Source organism: Lepisma saccharinum, chromosome 8, assembly GCF_977018435.1.
Source record: "Lepisma saccharinum chromosome 8, izLepSacc3.1, whole genome shotgun sequence".
Lineage (NCBI taxonomy): Eukaryota > Metazoa > Arthropoda > Insecta > Zygentoma > Lepismatidae > Lepisma > Lepisma saccharinum.
Genome location: NC_139236.1, coordinates 89,237,194 through 89,260,350, shown reverse-complemented (window position 1 = coordinate 89,260,350; position 23,157 = coordinate 89,237,194). Strand labels below are relative to the sequence as shown.

The window sequence follows — 23,157 nt, the reverse complement described above, 5'->3', positions numbered from 1 at the left end:
TGTACCGAAGTGTGTGTCATACATCGTCTGTCAGCTTTGTCCACCCGCACTTTCTAGGAAACAAAGAAAACATCCAGAACGTCGGAGATGATAATTTTTAACATGCCGAAATGTTTCAAAGTACCTTCCGTAATATAGTACCTAGTTAAGTGCCAGGGGAAACCATCGTCGCTGTTACATCGACATGAAAAAATAGTTGTTTTCCGAAAACGGTATTAAAGCTCCATTTTTTAATGATTTAATGGAACAATTTAAGTTCAGATCAAAATGAGCTACTTACAATTTGAAAAGTAAATTCATCTCTTTGTTATTATAGGCAAACAAACTTATAATATGCGGTTTGGTATTAAATTTTTGTTATTTAGCGTCACTTTTCTGCCATCTTTGGCTAATCGCGACGATAAGGATGAGTGATGATCAGATGAACTGAAGAATGAACAATCACAAAGAACATCCTTGCAGAGGTCGGAACTCGAACCCGGGAAATATACAGTCGACCACTTAAGAAGTTCGGCCACTAGTTAGGTAAAACAAAAAATACACATGCATACTTTTGGCATGAGCATGTGTTTCTCATTAGCCGTTGCTTTGGCTTGTCCAATTTATATTGAACATTTACACTTCTTTTTGGGTTAATTATGGCTAGAAAAATGGTTGCACTTGTGCGCCTATTCCATCTTTATGAAACCATTTCAAAGCACATATTCGATACAAGACAACAACTGCACCTTCAATTATCAAAAATCTATTTTGCATTTAAAGTCTCCTTTGAACATCGAGTTTGTAGATTGCATATCAGCATGATTCCCTTCGAAACGTCCATAACTGTTGGCTGTTTAGTGTGTCGCCTTTTTCACTGTGTTTTAATTGCTGTGCAATTGACCGCACTAGTGGCTGATAGGTGTCCAAAGTAATGGTGGCCATAAATCGAAAATAATGAGGCCTTTTGTATTCTAATTCAAGCTCTCGGTGTGCAAATTAGACTATTAATTATGAATGCATTTTGCGGACAGTTAACAACATCGTATGGGTTTTACATGGACGTATTTTCGATTTCGAAGGTCCCAAGCAGTCATGGAGAACTAAGTGTTAGACAGAGTTTTTATTTCTCTGATTAGTGACGCCGCTTTTCAAGTATTGAAGTGGATTTTTGTGCAGCTGTAGGTTGCGTATGAGGTAAGTGATTATGTTGTGGTTTGTTTTACCTCTGTTAGAAATATTACTATAAAGCTGGGCCACAAATGTGGAGAAAACGTCGGTCACATCTCGAAACAGCAACAAGAGCGAGAACATGGCCTTCGAGACTTGTCAAGGCGAGACCAAGATACTCTTTTATAACTATTTAGTCTCATTTCTACCTCTTGGCTTAATCGCTTTTGAGCTTTAAGTTCACTTTTTACACAGATAGGCTAATCGGGACTGGACCTAAACTTTAAAATGGGATTCGAACCACTATATGCCTTCACCGGGCATCGGATTAAGGATGATTACAAGGCGAAGACGTTATCACTACGCCATCGGGAAGCCAACTGGGTTAATCACGACCATGAGGCTGACTGATGAACTGATATTATACAAACACGATGATACATCCATCCCTAAACCAGAGTTCGAACATGGGGTGTCTGATTTCGAAGCACGTTACGCTGGCCACTGCAACACAAGAGCCTCTTCTACTTTATAACAATGGAAGGTTTATGGATGAAAAAAGCTTCGCCTAATTCAAAACTACTTTACTATGCTACTTCAGACATGCCAGACGAGGGGAGAGTGTTTTAAGTGTTAATAGATAAGTTTAATTTGCTTGATGTGCAAGAACTTACGGTGTTGGTTTTCATTGATAAACTTTCTTCTTATATTTTTTTTTTGTATCTATTATCAAGGATATAGAGACTTTTCATCTGCGGCAACGAGGAAAACAATATTTGCAATTTCTCGATAAAGCCAAGACAGGTCTCCCAAATTCAAGACGAGACTAATATAAGAAAAATACAAGCTTTTGAAACTCGAGATGAGGCTGATGATGAATAATAGTGACTTCCAAGGTGCATTGGTGCCGTCCTTAGCTCAGAGTTCACAATAAGTTATCTGTAACATGTTTATCTGATAACCAGGGCTCGAAGTGAATGGCATCTCCCCAACACTCTCATTCTCCCCATGTTAAAGCATCAGAACATCCCGCAGCAAACCCCAAAGCTAAAGCAAACATCCCTCGCAACCTAGCCATTTACACTTCGAGTACTGTCGATATCTAGTCCCTTGTGCAAACTAACATGCTAATCTAAATAATATTCCCGGTTAAGGATCAAACAATAAAGATTATCTTGCAAACATATAAAAGAAGAAAATATCAACTCACCGACGACTAGCAATCAAGACTTTTGATACAATGGCTAGCCGTAACTGGAAATGCCACTTCAAAATTTATTGCCTATACCAAAAGGTTTCTACATTACAAATTGCACTTCTCACAATAGCCAAACACTTCTAGATATCAACACCTGGAGCACGCTTCACACACACTGTATTCATTGGCATTTCAAACGATTAAAAAACACTACTGATGCTAAATCACAATTAAGTTTGCTGTAAAATCATATCTCCATCATATTGACGAAATAAAATCAAGATTTTGTCCAAACTTTAAGCTTTGTATGAGAAATACAAGAATATTTATTCTGTTTGGATTCCAAAAATCGCATTAGAACATTCATAAAAAGCTCTTTTGTGTAGAAAACGCAACAGGCTAATGCCATAAAACATCACAGTGCTCTTTCTTTATCTTTTAATGTACAGAGCTCCCATCTCCACAAATTGACAGTTACATAGAAACTTTGGACAAACATAACTTGAATTCAAGCTCCGGACTCTTCCCTTGCACATCAAACGACAACATTGACCATATATAAAGCAATGTCACGTAAAAGTAACAGTAAGCAAGTTTCTGTTTTGCAAAAAGTTCACATTGTTCATGTGTTGTTTGCCTTCCGTGATGTCCGTTCTACGAAATACGTTATTCTTTCGTTAACTGTACATCTTCATTCATGTAATCATCCGAAGAAAACAATGCGTAAATGGGAAACTGTCTTTTTTCAGCTGGACACAACATGTGGATAACGTTTGCTTTGTGCCTCATGGCTACCCAAGCCTTTGCAACGTCCAACACCTACATGATTTTAAATGAAGAACAAGCAGGAATGGGTAAGGATATTTAGTTCTAAAGTATAAATTTATTTATTTTATTCATCCTGGCATGTTTTCCATGAAGAAATTAAGGCTGTGCAGCTTGTCACAGGATTTAACCAAAATTTGCATCGACAATACTTTTATACCCATGAAAATCATAAAAACGTAGAAACCAAAGTTATCCCATAGAAGATAGTCATAAACTATGTTACCCTTGAACAAAAATAACTATTTAAAAAGTGAAAATTAAAAGTTAAGTTACAAACAAGAACAAGAGTATAACCAACAAGATTTAATGAGCTAAGTTTGAAATATTACATTAACAAGCCGATTTCAGTGTTTTGATACAATTAAATATTAATTTGTGTTCAGATAGAGCTGGTAATGTATAACAGTCATTGTCTAACAGAGAATTTTACTAGATTTGGCACTAGACAAAGGTTACAACAAAATGGGAGAAATACTCCGTGACATTTAGAGACAGAAGTTAACCACGGAAAACCCTCAATTAGAATGGACGACCTTCGATTTGTAAACCTGAGGTCTCCAAAATACAAAGTCTGTTGTGAAAGTTAATATTTGATTATAAACAAAATTAGGTTCGATCTCACTTAAACATATGATGTAAATAGATCTAATACAGAAATAAATTTAGCACAATTTTCATTAAAAGTGAATATATACTTGTTTATTTTTCAGATATGTCTGTGTCTTGTATCAACAAAACCTGTAAGGAAAATGAATTCTGCAAAAGAACCATTAATATTATTGATCTGGAACGTGATGGCAAGTAGAAATGTATAGTAATAATAAGTAGAGGATAGTAATAAATAAGAGAGATTATCTATCATTTTGGTTCTTTTAGAGAGATAAAATAAGAGTGTGATTGTGAATAGACGGAATGACTGAGAAAGGGATGATGGCAGAGAATTGAAGAGTCAGAAAGCGAGTGAGTGACAAAGATAGTGACTGTGCAAAAGGGTATGAATGAGATAGTGAATGCGAGAAAAAGAGAGTGAATAACAAAATAATGAACGAGAATGGTTTTCATTTGATTATATCGCGTTTGACACTTTTGGCTAATCGCCCCTCTGGACTTGCGCCCCTTAAACTACAGCTTATGATAGCCTAGTGGCAAACCCACCCCTGCTCAGTAATTCTTATTTTGCAATAACTACTCGCATATTGTGAATGTTTCGATTACAATACAAAATTTGCGCAAAAATCATCACAGAAAAGAATTGATAAATACGCTCCTGCTATATACAGTACGTACACATCACATAATAATAATTAGATTACATATTATATATTGTTTCAAGATTTTTTTTTGTTGGTTTTTCAAGGTCGACCCTGCGGATATTACAATCCCTGCCTACCCCCATCCGCTTACATAAGATATGAGGTGAAAACAAAGTGCGAGAATGTAGCTGGTAAGTACCATTACTTCCAATGATAACGTACGTTATACAAGAAAAAAAATGATGATCGAAAGTATTTTAGTTCGTATTTCGGGCCACCCTATAATATGATCCTTTGCTGATTCTTGTTTCATTAGTTCACATGAAGTTTGGTGTAAAATGCTCTAATATGTACAAATATTCAAGACTTGGTGTAACTGAATGAATACCTCTCTGCTAGCATAAATGTCGAATTGACATCATTGTACACTCACAGACAATCCTCGGTTGTAACATAAACATTGAAGGTTGTGACGTTCCTTTCTGAAATCAGTTTCAGTTTGCTCTTGTAATGTGCCCAGTCTACTTGTGTGGTATGGTTATTAGCATGGAATGGATTTATATGTAGCAAAAATGTGTTAAACATGTAAATGCATATTCAATTATTTTCACCAAAATATGGAGTTAAATATGAAAATAAAATTGTAAACATTTACCTTTTTTTATAATATGACGCTACACGAGCTACACAAAATACAGTACGTTGACATAAATTGTGAAACTACGCAAATGTGTTTTCATTTTCTGTTTCCACAACAATGGATAACAAAATTTTGTTTAAGTGTTCGAACGTGAATTTCCTTCTGTTGTCTCTTAAGATGGATCTACATCGACTAAAACTGCGTTCAATATCGCAATGTCTGCTGGAGTTAACGTTTCCAAAATAAGATTTGTGACAACCAGGAGCCGATGCTTGAGCCCTCATTCTCCATTGTTGACAACAATTGTAAATAAACAGAAATTTCAAGTTTTTTTTACAAAAAAAAACACATTAATGTTCAGATGACAGAAAACTTGTATTTATCGCAATTGGATGGTATAAAAAAGTCAAACTTTAGTTTGTTTAAAGTCGCTTCGGACTTTGTCAGTTATTCGCAAGAAATTCACCCAACGCTGTCGGTCACACGCAGACATGTAACAGTTGGGCTGAAAAGTTCGTAGGCTAACATAGTAAAAAATATTTTTTGACAAAATTCGATTTTATTATTCAATATAGTTGCCTTCGAGGGCGATACAACGATTATAGCGGTCATACAATTTTTCAATGCCATTTTTATAATACGATTTCTCTTTAGCCTCAAAATAGGCCTCAGTTTCGGCGATTACCTCTTCATCAGTGCTAAATTTCTTTCCAGCGAGCATTCTTTTAAAGTCTGCAAACAGGAAAAAGTCACTGGGGGCCAGATCTGGAGAATATGTTGAATGGGGAAGCAATTTTATTACGGTTGAATATCGCTAAACATTGCTCCGAATCATCAAAACGTTGTTGCTTTTGATCGATTGTGAGCACGCGCGGCACCCATTTTGCACACAGCTTTCGCATGTTCAAATATTCATGCACAATATGTCCAACACGTTCCTTTGATATTTTTAAAGTCTCAGCTATCTCGATCAACTTCATTTTACGATCATTTAAAATTATTTTGTGGACTTTTTTGATGTTTTCGTCGGTAACAGCCTCTTTGGGGCGTCCACTGCGTGCATCGTCTTCGATGCTCATTTCGCCTCGTTTAAATTTAGCAAACCACTTCTCCACGGTTGATTTTCCTGGTGCAGAGTCCGAATAATGTTTATCAAGCCAAGCCTTGGCTTCAACAGTATTTTTTTTCGCCAAAAAGCAATGCTTTATTAACACACGAAATTCTTTTTTATTCATTTTTTCACAATAACAAAAGCTGCTTCACTCACAATGCTATATCTCACGTACTAATTATCCGGCAGCTGTGAAATTTATACACGTATCTTTTGTAGGTTAGTACTAAGTAAAAATCACATGGATTTAATTCTAGTAACGCCATCTATGAGTCAGCCTACGAACTTTTCAGCCCAACTGTTAGTTAATGAACGAATGTCGAATATATGCTGAGAAATGTTCTGAAATATGGAAATAATATGTAAAGATAATTAAAATATGTAAAACATGAGCCATGTACAAATATGGAAAATAAAACAGAATTTTTCTAGTTTACATGCCATGATGCGCAAAGATAATACAAAATATAACTGATTTCAGCTTCATACATAAATGTGTTTACATATAAATCCGTTCCTTGGTTTTGAGACTCTCCTTAAATTATGGTTGCACTAATAGGCGATGATGACAGATATGAATTCATAATGCCTTACCTTATGCTCAAGATTTATTGAAGCCTTATCACTATGTACACTCACAACAATACAATGTCACTATTGCCATACACAACACAAATACAATCTCAATCTTTTTTTAAAATAGTCTTTTCCATAAACTTAACACCTCCTACATCTTAATCTTAGTTCCGTGTAATCACAACCTGTTTCCTTGGATACTAACTCAATAAGAGATTGATAAGATATTGTCTCTTTGCCAGACTCTTGATATTTCAAGAGCTTCTGGATACCGGAAATAAGTTTAACTTCCGGTGAAGATATCTATTTGTGTCAAGTTATGAAGTATTGTTACCAAACATATTATTAAACATATGAAGATCAAATGTTTTTATTGGAATTCAATTGGAAAACTGTAAACGGCCGTATCTCACAGACTATAGTCCGATTTTGCTTAAACTTGTTCCTATAATGAATGTTCTTCAAAGTACAATTCCATAAGTATGAAATCAACAACAATTCGTTCATTGAGAATGCAATTGTTTCATCTCTGCTTTCATCTGATGTCTACATACAACCAATATTGATATATTGAGTGTCTTTTTGGTCCATGTGTAGAATGTGGAAGCAGCCACAAGAATGCAAACTCCAACAGCCAATGAAACTTTATGCCAATTTCCTCAACCAGCTACAAGCACCATCCGAGTGTGAGATAAATCACTTGCATTTTAACCTCAGTCACTTGTGGGAGATGCTTAGCTATAGTAATGGTCTTCAGTTCTTACTTTTGTGGTTAACAGACAAAAATTTATAATAATAGTGGAATCAAACTAGTTGATTGACTTCCCAAAATATGAATTATTTATTTCACTTTGCTACCGAATGACAAATTTATAATTGTTTCATCTCCATCTCGTTTCCAGAATGCAGCGTTATATCTGATAGATAGAACACTGGCACTCTCAAATCAAGACTAGTGTTGTGCGCAATTGTTCTATCTGAAATTTCAACAATGAATTACAGCATAAATACCTAACCAAACAACCACTTCCTTTCAGAGAAGCTTCAACATATCAGCCTTTGCAATGATACAAACTTTCAGCACAATGCTGACAAAGGTTCAATAAATATATCATGTCAAACTTTAAAGGGCTCCCCTGAAAAAAAAAATGGACATAGAGCATTTATATTCTCAGTAGACGAATAGTGTTACACCAATTGTACTGGCTAGCATTTAGTTCGTAGTTAGAACTGCAACTTACTACCACAGTAACAGTCGTAACGCAACTCCCATGCTGCGTTTGGGATCGAACCTAGAACCTCTAGATTTAATTGGGTGATGTAGCTATTCCTCATTCATCTCTCAGGTAGTTATCACTCGCTTGGCCTAAATGTGATAAATGCAAGAGGTTACCTTTTAAAGGAATGGCGATAGAAATTAGCTTAGATTGAATATGGGTTTTATACTCTCCATGACTGAACCGATGTGGATTGGTTAAGGAAAGGATATCACTTGCCTTACAAATATATGGAGATTGTTCCTAGCTTGTCCTCTCAACTATCACTTGTCTCTTGTCACACACCATCGTCCAATAGTCGTTCCCCACTTTGCTTCTCTCTCACAATCCGTAGTCCTTACTCTCTCTCGTATTCTCGCCAACTGATCACACCTCCTGACAATTCCAATACTCATGCCACATACGCCTTCCAAGTCAATCACCCGACCTTTGCCTGATTACTTATTCAGCATTCCTTTCTCTGATACCTGCTATGCTAAGACTTTATACTTCTTGCCCAATACCTTGGGTACGATACGCTCCTCTACCCCCTAAAGAAAATCTTTTGATTTTCACTTAAATATGAAAGATTTAAAGTTGCATTCCATATCGATCCTTTCTATGGAGAGATTTTTTTTATTATTATAAAATATAGTCCCAAAATTATTGGATTAACATACCAGAACCAAAAATATGTAATTTGATTAATATAGTTCTTTAAAAGGAAAAAAAAAAGAATGGAGAAAAATAACCAATAAACAAACAAAATAAATAAACAAAACTTGTCAGCATATGAAAGGTAAACACTGACATTTGAGTTTGTTATGCTAACTCGTCAATCTGCTCGTGCGCGTATTCATTGAGAGTCTTACGCTCCACACCTAAGTTCCAATACTACATGATGACGTAACGTAGGCCGTGCATAAGCATGCAATACTCTGACACCACGTGAGAAAATTATAAAAGCATTGTTCCACAAGAATGGATCTTGTCAAAATTGATGTCTCAAAGAGACACTAGCGAAGTAGTATGTAATTGATCCTGTAAACACTGACACTGCACAACACTATTAAATATTTTGAAGTTAATATTTACAAAATCAGCAACGTTTGTGATACTCATCCGAGTTACACTTGCACACATACGTATGTCATATTATCGATGTAAATTTCACCGTCTCTTACTTTATTGTATCATTTAAATATCGCTGTTGTTTTTATTTATAATATATGTCAAGTATCACAGTAAATATTTAATTAGAAAATTTGAAGTTAATCAAAATATATACACTGTATCAATAACTGTCCTTGAGTAATAATATATGTACATGAATTTATGTATTTGAAAATAAGAATATAATAGTGTTCGATAGATAAAATCACAGCACTAACATTTGTCCATAAAATAATCCTTGAGTTATCCTGATTCTCATAAAGAGTTCAAGTAAAATACCATAATTTTACTCTTGTTATCATCACTTAATAGTCTCTGCGTATAGCAATGAAGTTTCTTCTTGAACCAAACCACGTATATATGTATATATTAGTTCCTTGTGGCCGTGAAAAATGTTTTTCACTTTGATGCATTAACTTTGCAGCTACAAATATTGTCATTGATGAAAAATGTATAGTAGAGAACTGCATATCGTGGAATTGTGAATGTGAAGTATTTAGTTGTATGTAAATATTCCTTCAAATCGATGTATGTATTATCAGCGTTGAATATCAGGTCTCACTACTACTTGACTTTAGTAGGAGTTAATTAGAATAGAATGAAGGAGATCCGTGTTAAACGATTTGGTGCTTATCAACTGATTTCGCTGAACTGCGTAATTAAAATTGATGAAGGGTGTAATTGTAATTCCTGTTTCCACGTGTCGAAAAATTAAAAGAAAAATCTCAGAAATAAAAATCTTGAGAAATTATCAAAAATGTTCGTAGATCAAAATAATTTCTCTGCGTCCTTCAGGTGTAAATCGTGTTGATTTCTTATTTCTCCAAGGTTTTAGCTGGTGACCATCTCTAGACGTTGACATCTGTGAAAAAGCTGAACTGAGGACTGTTAACATGGTTTCAAATATGTTAAAATGTTCATTTCACCGTTAAAATTTGAATTATCTGTGAGGCAATTCAGGTAGGTTTTGGAAAGGAAATTTGCATCATATACCGAACAGGCATTTCCTCCTGATCGTTAGTGTAATGTTGTTTGTGAGAGAACTTAATATGTCGGTATGTGTAGAGGTTTTGTTGAGACAAGGGCGCCTCTAAGTCACCCTTATTTTAAGAAAGTAGTACTTGTAAATATTACAAGTATGAAAAAATCTTGTAGTTGAGGGTTGTTATGTTTGAGGAAATGGAATTTGAAAAGGAGTACCGATTCAGTCATAACATTTACTCTTACTATAAATTACCCAAATTCTAATTAATGCCATCCTTTACACACCAAATATAATTAGAATCTTGAAAAGAGAAAAATAAATAAATAAATATAACTACTAATAATTACTAAAAGCAATTGAACTTTATATATGAATTGAACGTAATGCTGTAAATACTCTTGAAGATTTTGTGAGTGTATACTGTATACTACTGCAAAATTTAAATTACGTATAATTGATTTCTGAAAATATATGAATACTTAAATTGACTGAAAATATCTATAAATAACAATTGAATGAAATGAAATACTTCAAATATTACCTAAAAAAATAATGTGTCGAATGATCGTCCTTCTGTTAGTATAATATTGATAAAATATCGTCATTAATAAAAATTAATTGTAAAATTTCCTTTGCACTTGCTAATATTGTCCACATAAATTGAAATACATAAGATAATATTCTAAGAATCCGAAATCTCGTTGTCCATTATAGACTCTTTCCCCCCTAATGATATTGCAATCAGCCTAAGAATATTTAAGGAAAATAATATACAATTGTGTATACAAAAAAAATATGGAGAGAAAAAAAAATGAAAGTTGACAATTGGTAGTGTGTAACTATATGTATATGCACCTAACATTAAATGATATAAAAATGAAAAGTTAATTCCAATATAGATTCCAAATGTTGTCTCACAAAGAAATAGCGTTCTGAACGGACATAAGGTTGCATGTTCTTTTGTATCCTTGAAGTCGATAGCCTGAGTTGAAAGAATGCTCTATCGGCAGTTTATTCAGTTCCCCGGCTAATGTGGAATGTGAGATATCTGCTGTTTAATTTGCAACGTGTTGGTTACTTCATGTCAAAGAGAATTTTGCTCCTGCCGATGTAGGTAGATATCGTTGCCGCAAGAAACGAATAGAATGCCTAACTTGCATATTTCTTCAGTTGTTCGGTCTTTCTGAATGTAACTCAAGTTTCCCCATTGCTTAAAGAGGAAGGATTTCCGTTGCATCCGAGTTGAACTTTATCCTTTTGCTGACGAAAGACATTTTACCATGAAGGCATTTGAAATTGACTTTGGATATCGCTTCGAGAAGTATGAAATACATGTGAGGGAAATTTTAAATGGGAATTTTACAAGATGGGAAATTTCTACCATGCGGAAAAAATTTAGGAAGTACTCTAAGTAACTTGATTATAACATTCAATAAACTAATTGAGTCGTATTTGGAATGAAGTATCCCAAATTAGATGGATCAAAGTAATGTACATGTTTAATGAAAGATACTTTACTTATTTAAGACTGTCGTAATTCATCTCATGACTGTGTCGTTAAATTGTTAATAAAATGTGACAAGTGGCTGCTGATAACTCACGATCGTAGCTGTAACTTCTCCTATGCTCTTAATTGACTGATTAATCTTCGTATTAGATTTCAGATCTAGCTTTTATGTAAAGTTATATAAGAAAGATATACAAAATAATTAAATCTCAATGTAAAATGCGTATAATTTTAAACGTAATCTTAATATTTATATTATTTCCATGTGATACATTTTATTTAAGCTTTATCGATATCAAAGTACTCAATATGTTCACTATTCTCTTCGTTATTATTATTATCTATATTATAATTCTTATTATCGCTCTTATTTAGTTATTATTGATCTGTAGCTCGTTTAATTGGCAAATTTACTGGCTGTATGCATATTCAGCTCTTATTATAACTGTTAGCTTTATTTTAACGTTATTTAAATCTTATAAAACTGATAATCTCATATTTCTGTCATTTATTTAGTTATTAAAATTATAAATGTAATTAACTTAAATTTAACAATTGAAATATTAAAATGTGTACTTGTTTAAACCCTATTTTGACTAACCACGCTAAATCATAGAGAATTTTAATTCTCATTTTCCTTACCGAATGTGTTTAACACATTTTATTCATAAAAAATACTAAAGTCTATTATTGACTTACACTATTTATCTTTTGTAGTTCACAAAAGATTATTTCCATCAGTTCTCTGCAGGCCTACAAAAATCTGAGGAAAATTCCTTGCGCGCAATTTATATTCATCACCATTCCCTTTGTTCACTATCCGTGAATACAATAATATTAATTATTATTTTTGCGCGTTACTGTACTTGTTGTTCATTATTATGAAACCTCGAAGTCTACGTGTTATAACTAATGATTTTAGTGTGGTAATAACTAGTTTTACACTTCCGTGCAATTTTTAAGGGCTAAACAATAATATTTCACATAATTTTAGTGTTTGTTAGTTTAAAAAAATATATTTGCAAGATGTAAAATTTATTTAGTGCATCAGATTACTGAAAAGGAAGTTACGTACAGGGTAAAAGGTATGTTCTCACTCATTCACTCCTGACTGTTCCTGTTCTTCAGTCTCATCATCACCATTTACATTCTCATCGCCGCTACCGTGTTCCGAAGCGTAGTACTTCTTCAATCTCTGGACCGAAATTGAGTCGACGACTGTCTGTCCCCGTTTTGTCTTATATTCCACTTTGTAAACATTGGGATTTTCTTTTGCTATAATTTTACAAGGTCCTTTATATACTCCCGAAAAGCATTTAGCGGTGTGTACACGATGACTACCATCGTATACTAGAACCAATTCTCCTGGCGTAAATTCAATGGACTGATGACGTTTATCGTAGTACTTTTTTGCTTGTCGGTGGCGTTTCTGTAGACTCTCATAAGCTGCTGCTCGTGCTTTTTCGAGAATCTTGAATCTCATCTCGTTGTTTACATTCACACTGGGCGTTAAATGTAGTCCGCTCTCCCAGACTAATCTAGGCGTAAATCCATGAAGAAGAAAAAATGGACTGTTCTTCAAATTCTCCTGGTAATTAACATTGTACGACCACACTGCCGATTGCAAGTATAAAAGCCAGTCTGTGTGTTTTGAGTTCACGAAGTTTTTCATAAGTCCCTGTAAAATAGCATGTGATCGTTCCAATAATCCAATTAAATTGTGATTAGCTGCTGGAGCGAATTTAAGATGGATTCCACATTTCTCCGATAGTTCTTTAAATAAACTTGCTGTGAATGAAGTACCTCTGTCCGTATCTATACGAGAAGGACAACCAAAGCGTAGAATTACATTTTCAAAAAGGAAGTTAGCTGCTGTCTCACTTGAAGTATCTGCTACTGATTGAGCAATTAAAAATCGAGTACCATGATCGATTGCACTTAGTATGTATTTATGGCGGAGCAAACCACTTGGTGGATACGGTCCGCTAAAATCTAAAGCGATTCTATCGAATGGTTTCTGTGAGTTGAACGTTAAAAGTTCTCCATATGGCGCTCCTTTTATGCTCTTATTCTGCTGACAAATTACACACTCCTTGACCATTTTCTGAATATGGTTCTTCATAAATGGAAAGTAAATCCTATCCAGTGCATTTTTGTATGTTTTAGTGAAGCCGTAATGCGCTCCTCCAGCTGGTAAACTATGTAATGTCTCAATAACAGTGTTGCGAAGTGACTTCGGTATACATAATAATTTTTTAGTCGTAGCTCCCAGTTTATGTTGTCTATAAAGAAGTCCATTTTCCATAACATAATAGCAAGCTTGCCTCTGCAGGGAGGGGTTGGGTGGGTTGTTGCCCCCCTCGTCTTCTTTTCCTTCCAAAATATTAATGATATTTCCAAAAAAAGAATCCTCTCGTTGGTGTATAGCAACATCAATTGTCTCATCTAACAATAACAATGTACGTGGCTCTGGAAGCTCCTCGTCTTCTCCCTGTGGATCATGTTCTGTTTCTCTGCTGATAGCATCCGCCATATTTTGTGTAGTCTTACAGTGAATTGGCGTAAAATCGAACTCGGCCATCAACGTGTACCATCTAAATAATTTGTTTGAAAGTTGCGTTGAGGAGCGAATGAATGTGATTGCTTGGTTGTCGGTAAATAATTCGAAATGTCTCCCAAGTAAAAAGAATCTGAATGACTTAAATGCGTATATGATTGCCAACAATTCTTGCTCGATGGTTGAAAGTCGAGTTTCATGGTCTTTTAAAACTCTACTGCAATAGGAAATAGGCTGAAAATCACCGTTCGCATTCGGTTGTAAAATCACTGCGCCAATAGCCTTACTGCTTGCATCCGTGTATACCCTTACTTCTTTGGATGGATCATATGCCATTAATACAGGAGCTGTAAGTAAAGCCTCTTTCAACCTCTCAAACGCAGTTTGCTGTTCTTCCCCCCAGAGAAATTTCTTCTTTTTTCCTATCAATTTTTGCAAGGGAAGTGCCATCTCGGAATATGATTTTAAAAACTTCCTGACATAAGATGTTAATCCGAGAAATGTGCGAACTTGTTTCACAGTTGTCGGTGTCTTATATTTCTTGATAGAATCAATGATTTTGTCATTGATCCGATAGCCAAATTTTGAAATTTTATGTCCTAAAGCAATAATCTCAGTGTATCCGAAGTGACATTTTTCTATTGCAAGCTTCAATCCCGCGGCCTGTAAACATTGTAACATTTTCTCCAGAGTTACGAGCATTTCTTCAAAGGTATTTCCGAAGCAAAATAAATCGTCCACATAATGCGCAAAGTGATTGGGATCTAAATTTGAGCAAGCAAGGTGAATGCAACGGGTCATCGCACTTGATGAACTGACGTGGCCCTGTGGCACAACGTTCATTTGATACTGTGACATTCCTGGTATTGTAAATGCTGTATATTTTTTACTGTCCTCGGTGAGAGGAATATTAAAGAATCCGCTCTTCAAGTCTGCCGTACAGTAGTATTTCTTGCCCCCCATATTGTATAATATTTCATTGATGTTATTCACACCCAGAGCGTCAAATACAGACGAAACATTCAATCTGCGATAATCCTGGCATAATCTATAACCCCCCTTTGCCTTCTTTACAAGGATAACTGGAGAGTTAAAGGGTGATTTTGTAGGAGAAATAACACCTTGCTTTAATAAAGTCTCAATCTGATCTTTAATTTCATCACGAAGGTGAACTGGAATCGGATAGGATTTTAAGTGAAATTCTGTGTCATCTTTTAGTTGAATTCTATGTTTATAATTCGTCGCTCTACCTATATCATCCTTTGACCACGCAAAAACATGTGGATATTTCATTAAAACAGCCAAAAGTTGCTCCTTTTGCTGGGGTTCTAAATTCGGATTCACATCAAACCGACTAGGGTCCGCCCGTGCGTCACTGACGTTCCCTGACTCTTCCGTCGCGAAAACCTGTGCCTGTTCACCAATTTCATCCTTATTCTCATCATTATTGTTACTCATGATTGGCCTATCCCATGTTTCAGCTTTCCCGATAATAGTGCCTTTCTTAATTGTAACATTATAATTTAAAGGATTTGTGATCCAAATGAGATTCGAATCCGGATTAATAATTGCTCTGGCAACCATCAATCCCGTTTTCTCTTGAAACTGTAGGTCCGGTTCCAAGAGTGTCCTATCTTTGTCATATGAATTAGCCAATTTCAATGGAATGCACAAATGTGTCCTGGGTTTCACTTTTATCTTTTTAGCAGCTACATATTCTGGTTGCAAAACATGCTGTAATAAATGGGAAACTTTGATTGACACGTCAAAAGCTTTCTTATTCTCATTTTTAATTTGGTTTCTAGGAGGTGTACCGAATCTATGCAATGTAAGCTTATTTTCCTCAAAATCTAACTTAGCCTTTTGTCCCTTCAAGAAATCATTTCCTAATATAGTAATTTGATTAAAATCCTTAACAATTCTAAATGGATGAACAAATGTTTGGTTATGTATAGAAAATGGTAGTAACACAATTTCCTTAACCGTCAGTTGACTATTAGTGACCCCTCTAATCGCAGTATTTATATTAAATCGCTTGGCATTGACTGGTATGTTCTTATCTCCAGTTACCGAAATTTGACTTCCACTATCCAGGATGAACTGTCGAATTTCCCCATCTACTTTCACATTGATGTAAATCAGATCTTCAGAAGGAAAAGTAGGGACCGTTAGAGTTTTTCCAGAAGGCCTTGCACCTAGGTCCCCGTCATATGCAGGTCTTACTCGTTTAAAATTGCTTCTGTTCTTACGAAAAGTAGAGTGATTTGTATTTACAACCTGATTAGTATGGTTATTTGGATCTTCGCGTCCCTGTTGTTGCTCCAAAAATGTTCGCGGCGATGAAGATGAAAAATGCGAACGCTGAAATCGAGGGTTACCGCCATTGCGGCATCGCCCCCTATGCGAGCTTTGCGAATGTGTGTCGAGATTATCATTGTGCTTATTATGCCATGTATTTCTATTCTGAGCTCTATGATTACCATTATGATAATAGGTTCTTCTATTGTTTCTATCTCTATGTTCATATTCTCTAACTGGATATGAGAATGATGACTCAGTGAATGAATGTTTTTTCCGATGTTCTGCAAGTGCATTTACTTTAGCCTCAAGATTCTGAAATTGCAAAACTAAATCTGACTCATGAGACTGGAGTCCCGCGTTCGACTGTAATTGATCAAGGTCTTGTTGCAGTGCATTTAATCTTTCCTCGATCTCCCGATTAGCCTGAGAATAACTTATGTCAACATGACCATTGACCGTGCGCTGCAACGTGATAGCTTGCTGAGTCGGCATGTATGCTCGACTCGATTCAGAACATGACAGAGCTTTCATTGTCTCACATTCAGTTTCTAGAATTTTACGTTTTTGCACGAGATATTTGAATTGTTCAACATGTTTCAGGTCTCGTAACATTTCATGCACTGAATCATATTCCCTGTTATAAACTTCTTTCATAAAGTTAGGTTGTAAACCCCCGCTTATTTGCTTAATTTGCTCACTAATGTCCATGGCAGGATCTAATTTTAATAACAATAACTGTTTTTCTCTTACATATTTTGAAACAGGTTCATTTTCCTGATGGAAGCGTAATCTGATTTGTTCTTCTAATTGAAAAGTGTGCCCCGGTTCCGTAAATTCTTCCACAATTTTAGTTTTTAAAGTTACAAAATCTATATCCTGTGCTTCCTGAGTTCGACTCCAAGTATTGAACCATTCCAATGCTGAATCAGCCAAAAATGCCGGTAGCATTTGCCTTTTCTTTGAGTCATTCCACTCATTAAGAATAGCTAAACTTTCAAATTTGTCAATGAATTTTAATACATCCTCGTGAATGTTACCTTGAAACTGGATAGTTTTGAAAATGTCGGGGTGGATAAATCTAGATTGCGCCATAATTCTATGATTAGCCTATGCGCAGGAAAAATGCTTGATTAGCTTAAAATTAGCACTAAGTTGCTTGTTTTCTTTTCTCATCCCCCCGTGGCTTTGACAGGACATTATCAGCAATTCAATTGTTTACTCTCCCAAAAATTTGATAAGTTAGGTTCAACAATCGCGTAACAGAGTGACGACAGTACCGAACACATCTTTAAAATATTTAACCAACCTTTATGCAACATCCTAATGTTAATTCTCATCTTTTCACAAGCCAATCGCCGAATAACCTAGTTAAAACTCTACTCTTATTTATTTGCGCCTTACCGCGTAGCATATTGCTAGGCCTACCTTTTGCTTTCTTTTCTTGATCTTTGGTAACAATTGATAATTAACACAACGTGAAGCGCTAACAAGTGAAAATTCCGGCACCATATCTCACGTAAGTAATTTGAAAAGCTAGAAGGCTCTATTTTCATCCCGAAATATGATGAAAATCGCAGGATTTCACGTACTGCAGTGTTTTCGCATCGCATTTGCAAAAAAATGGATGAGAAGCCCTAAGCAGCCTCCACCACGTAACGCAACTCCCATGCTGCGTTTGGGATCGAACCTAGAACCTCTAGATTTAATTGGGTGATGTAGCTATTCCTCATTCATCTCTCAGGTAGTTATCACTCGCTTGGCCTAAATGTGATAAATGCAAGAGGTTACCTTTTAAAGGAATGGCGATAGAAATTAGCTTAGATTGAATATGGGTTTTATACTCTCCATGACTGAACCGATGTGGATTGGTTAAGGAAAGGATATCACTTGCCTTACAAATATATGGAGATTGTTCCTAGCTTGTCCTCTCAACTATCACTTGTCTCTTGTCACACACCATCGTCCAATAGTCGTTCCCCACTTTGCTTCTCTCTCACAATCCGTAGTCCTTACTCTCTCTCGTATTCTCGCCAACTGATCACACCTCCTGACAATTCCAATACTCATGCCACATACGCCTTCCAAGTCAATCACCCGACCTTTGCCTGATTACTTATTCAGCATTCCTTTCTCTGATACCTGCTATGCTAAGACTTTATACTTCTTGCCCAATACCTTGGGTACGATACGCAGTACAACCGTGGCTAAATCTTAGTATGTTGTTTCTCGAAATTTTACTTTTTCATATGAAATTAGCAATAACTTAATGCACCTATACAATGTTTTAAATACTTAAAAGGGTGATATCCGTAAACAACTAAATTTTACTTTAAAATATATTTAATTAATTTTAACTCTTAGGAAAAATTTTCAAAATGTTAAGAGAATAGAAAAAAAGAAGCTTTTACGTAGCGAAACTACAGTTTGATTACTATTATTAGCTTTGTTTTTCCATCAAATTCTTAATGAGATACTGAGGATTTCCATATTGTGTATATAGTAATATACATGAATGTTTGTTTTCACAGCAAAAGTGAAAGATCCACGATGTGAAATATGTGATAAGAAAGGCATGATATGCGGTATAGAGGATGGCCAATGTTGGACACGTAAGTACATAATATTTTTCATATCAGAATGTTTACATAGTTATATCATAGGAAGATAAAATGGGTTTTTAGAGTCAGTAAGCAAGTATTTCATCTGCAGAACAAATTAACAAATATGTTCAATGTTATGCTATTACTCATCCTAATGTTCACATAGATAAGGAAATATATCTTACCCTAATATTACAGCCATTTTAAGACACATTTTTATATCATCAAATTCACTTCAACCTTTTTTACTACTAGACATTTGTTTTAATTTATTGCGTTTTATCTGTAGAGGCACTTTTTATTTCGATAAAAATATTTTACACTCGTGACTGGTGCAGGTTCCTTATCTGCACTATCATGTTTCTAACGGAAGTTTACACTATTTGTTGTTGTTATAGACTAGGTTTAGGAGTGAGTCACCTCTTCTCTTCTTTGTATGAAATGTGAATGTAGTCTTCTTATTGTATCAATGGTTACAGTGGCGCCGATTGGGTTCCAAAACCGGGGGGATGGCAAAGTGCAAAACTGGGGTGGCAAAGACAGTATATTTAACTTTGTAGATAAGGTTTAGCATAGTGCGGGGGTAAAAGTGGCGAAACTTTGGGGGGGGGGCAAGTGCCCCCATCATCGCCACCACTTATGAAACTAAAAATTACCAAATTTGCAGACTCCATACTTCTAGAGCTTCCTTCTGTCTACAAACAACCCATTCATTTATGCAAGGACAAAATCGAAATTCTTGTAAAATCTCAAATTTTCAATGTTATTTTCGTAGGCTTTTATAGGTTCACATTAAAATATTTCATAGTTCGAAGGGGCATGGTCCCACTCCTTGGGTACCGGCCTGTGGTAAGACTACCTTAAGTTCGCGTGGTTACCAACAAGGTGCCGACTTAGGGTGAATCATAACTTGCATTCATTCGTCTCTCTAATTGCAGCTCCATTCGCCCTGTGCACCCTCGGTGGCCCCAGTACTTGTCGGAGGAAGGGGCTGGCGTGTCGCTTGAACAAAGTGATATTCAGATTCTCCCCAGCCTCAGTCCAAACGGGAATGTTTGAAGAAATATGCATGGTAAGAAGTATTCAAGCACTACTGTAACCTTAGCTTTTGAGACAGTAGAAGATACACAATGTAGATACTTAAACGATAAGTATGGCCTCTTATCAGAATTCTAACCTCATTCCTTTGGTTTGACAGGGTTCGAACCTGTACAGTTAAAAGAGTCAGACGGAAAAAAGGGCGAAGCCAGGGCTGACCTCCGTAACGGAGTGGTCAGCGTAACGCGTTACGAGGTCCCAGGTTCGAACCCTGATCAAGATGCATGTATCATTGCGTTCATGTATCATCCAGTTCATTATTCATCCTGTTCTTCACAATTAACCCAAGACTTAGAAAAGTGACGCAAAACAACCATTCTGTGAATAACAGTTCACTGCGCCGTGATCTATTATTTAATCAGGAATATTATAACGTTAGTGAAAACTTAAATTGTAATTATAGAAATGATGTATTTATATTTTTGTCTGAACTGTACTGAACCCTCCAAATAACAATGTACAGTACGTGTATATGGTTTATATTGAGGAATAAAATTCAGATTCAAACAGTACAATATCTACAGCAAGGTTAAATGTGGACATTATCCATTGTCTAATGATTTTAACTATACTTATTCTAATAGTAAGTTTCAAGCGAGCACCTCCTCCCTCCTACAACAGACAAGTGGTTTTTACTACAAATTCTTTGCGCTAAACACCTTCTCCATGCAAACTCCCCCCTACCCCCGTGATAAGGTTCGATCCGCACCAGCGGAAAATACAAATTCATTCACCTGAAGACGAGAGAAGAGGCACTCTGTCGACACGAAGTGTCAGGATAAGTATAGTTAAAAAGCACGAGACAATGGATAATTTCCAATTAACATCGCATGCTAATGTGGGACCATTGTCACTAACATTCAGAGAATTGTTACAATATCCTTGTTAACAAACTATCCAATTACTTTATCCTATTTGCAGCATCCAGAGGATCCGCGCAGTGAAGACGAAATCCAAGCGAGAGGGCATCAGATGGATGAATCAGAAGAAGAAGAAGAATGGAGGAAGAAATAGAAGTTGATGAAGAAGACTTCAATCTTCACCATATACTTTTCACCAGTAAGATATTTGGTGAAGGGCATGACAATCGCCTGTAAAATGCACATCTGTTCGTACAAAAGAATAATTCTATGATCTCCGTAAAATTTTCTTCAAGTTGAATATCTTGAAGGTGTAACCAACTACTTACACATATATTTAATTCTAATTAACGCAGATTTCTTACAGTAATATTGCAATACGGGATGTACAAAGTAGCATGTTCTTAGAATACAATAAAATTGAGCAGAGTAACCGAATGTTTTTTTAATATAATGCAAAACTTTACTGCTTTTGAACTGCACTAAATGTATCAACCTTTCAAATCGTTACGCAAAATATATTACATAAAATTTTATTCTGTTATGACGAGACTAGGCTAACGAGGCTTCCCCGTCCCTATGTGTCCTCATACACTTTCACTACAATGTCTCAATCACTAAAACTCAAGACTCAAAAATTTTCGCACCACGGTACTTTGGACACACCGTCAGGCAACGCACGGTCACGCAACATTGCGATTGTCCTTGCGAACTCGTTCCATATAAGCCTTAAGTTAAAAAAAATCAGTGTCAAACACAAAAAAAAAAGTTGACCTCATATGTTAAGAAGAAACAGCCTTATGGTTAAGTTTTCAGACCACCCTCGTACAACTAATTCAAATACCCGCAAGCTCGACGATAACCCCCCCCCCCAAGATGAAAGGCAAATTATGCATTAGTACAAGTGAGATGTTACATAAGACCTGAAAATGCACCTACGTGCTTGTCTCTAACCTTCTTATGTTTCCAAGAAAAGAATGAAATAAGTTTCCCACACGTTATATTTATTCAAATAAATTTATTCAAAGAAAGAATAGGTTTGTACCTAACCTAGAGCATTTCACAACTCGCACGCGATTACAGTATTTCTTTGGTGCATATAGTTTTATACCAAATAACATGTAATGGACTCGTCCATACACCATACTGTCTTCAACCATTAATTGACTGGCCTTGTATTACTAGATCATGGTAACCAAGAACATTAACTTTACAATTGTAATATTTAACATTAAGTACTTCGTTACAATATTTTATTTAGAATGATTCACCAATGCAAAACAGTGTATTACAACATTGTCGCTATTTTCTAAAAAGAATCGTCCTGTAGGTTGTATATCAATACAGGAAACTCTAACTTTCTTGCATAATTACAGGCATAGATCCAAAGCGATTGAAAGATCGTGCACGTATATCCTATCCCGAAGAAATCCTGCGTGTGGTGGATAAAAATTTATTTGTATAAGAAATACTTATCACGCCTACCTTAGCATGGCTCTCTTCATAGCACACGAAGTCCATTTCACTTACACTTTTGGACTTTAACTGACAAGATTGGTGACTGAGATTACACCACTTTCCTTACCATCTCTTCCGACAATAAATTATCACAGTGTACACTTCGCAACATCTTATTTGACCGCCCCGAAAGAATTCTAAGTCCCGAAATCGTAAACTTAGCAACATTGCACTTCAGCTCCAGGTGAGAGTAGCCAACTTTGAGTAGGTCCTTCCACTAGACGAAAAACGCTGCGGTGATAGGTTTTCAATTTAACACTTTCCATGAACTTAGAAACTATAAACCGCTATTATAATACACAATCAAACAGAAATAATAAATTGGAAAAAGAACCTTGAAGGATATTTACGATTCTGCTTCCTCGACTTGAAATTTGGGGGGTTTGAAACATTGAATAGAGTTTTTCTCCACCTGGAGGAAATTGCCATCAACTTTGTGCAGAAAGAAGCAAACTTGTGAGGAGTTTATGCGACATTTTATTTACAATACCTTGCATAATATCGAACAGTTCTCAAAAACATATATTTTACACGACTTGTCGAGAAA

General features: G+C 35.7%; 1 protein-coding gene across 1 annotated transcript; it reads left to right on the top strand.

Annotated features, from left to right (window-relative positions):
• The first annotated feature begins 1,070 nt into the window (after positions 1-1,070).
• LOC145991641 (uncharacterized) lies at positions 1,071-21,520 on the top strand. Its single transcript, XM_083127703.1, has 7 exons — positions 1,071-1,176; positions 3,097-3,201; positions 3,886-3,972; positions 4,533-4,619; positions 19,063-19,143; positions 20,073-20,206; positions 21,154-21,520. The coding sequence occupies exons 2-7, from the start codon at positions 3,108-3,110 to the stop codon at positions 21,244-21,246; spliced, it is 576 nt and encodes a 191-aa protein (XP_082983829.1). The 5' UTR covers positions 1,071-1,176; positions 3,097-3,107; the 3' UTR covers positions 21,247-21,520.
• Positions 21,521-23,157: the final 1,637 nt, after the last annotated feature.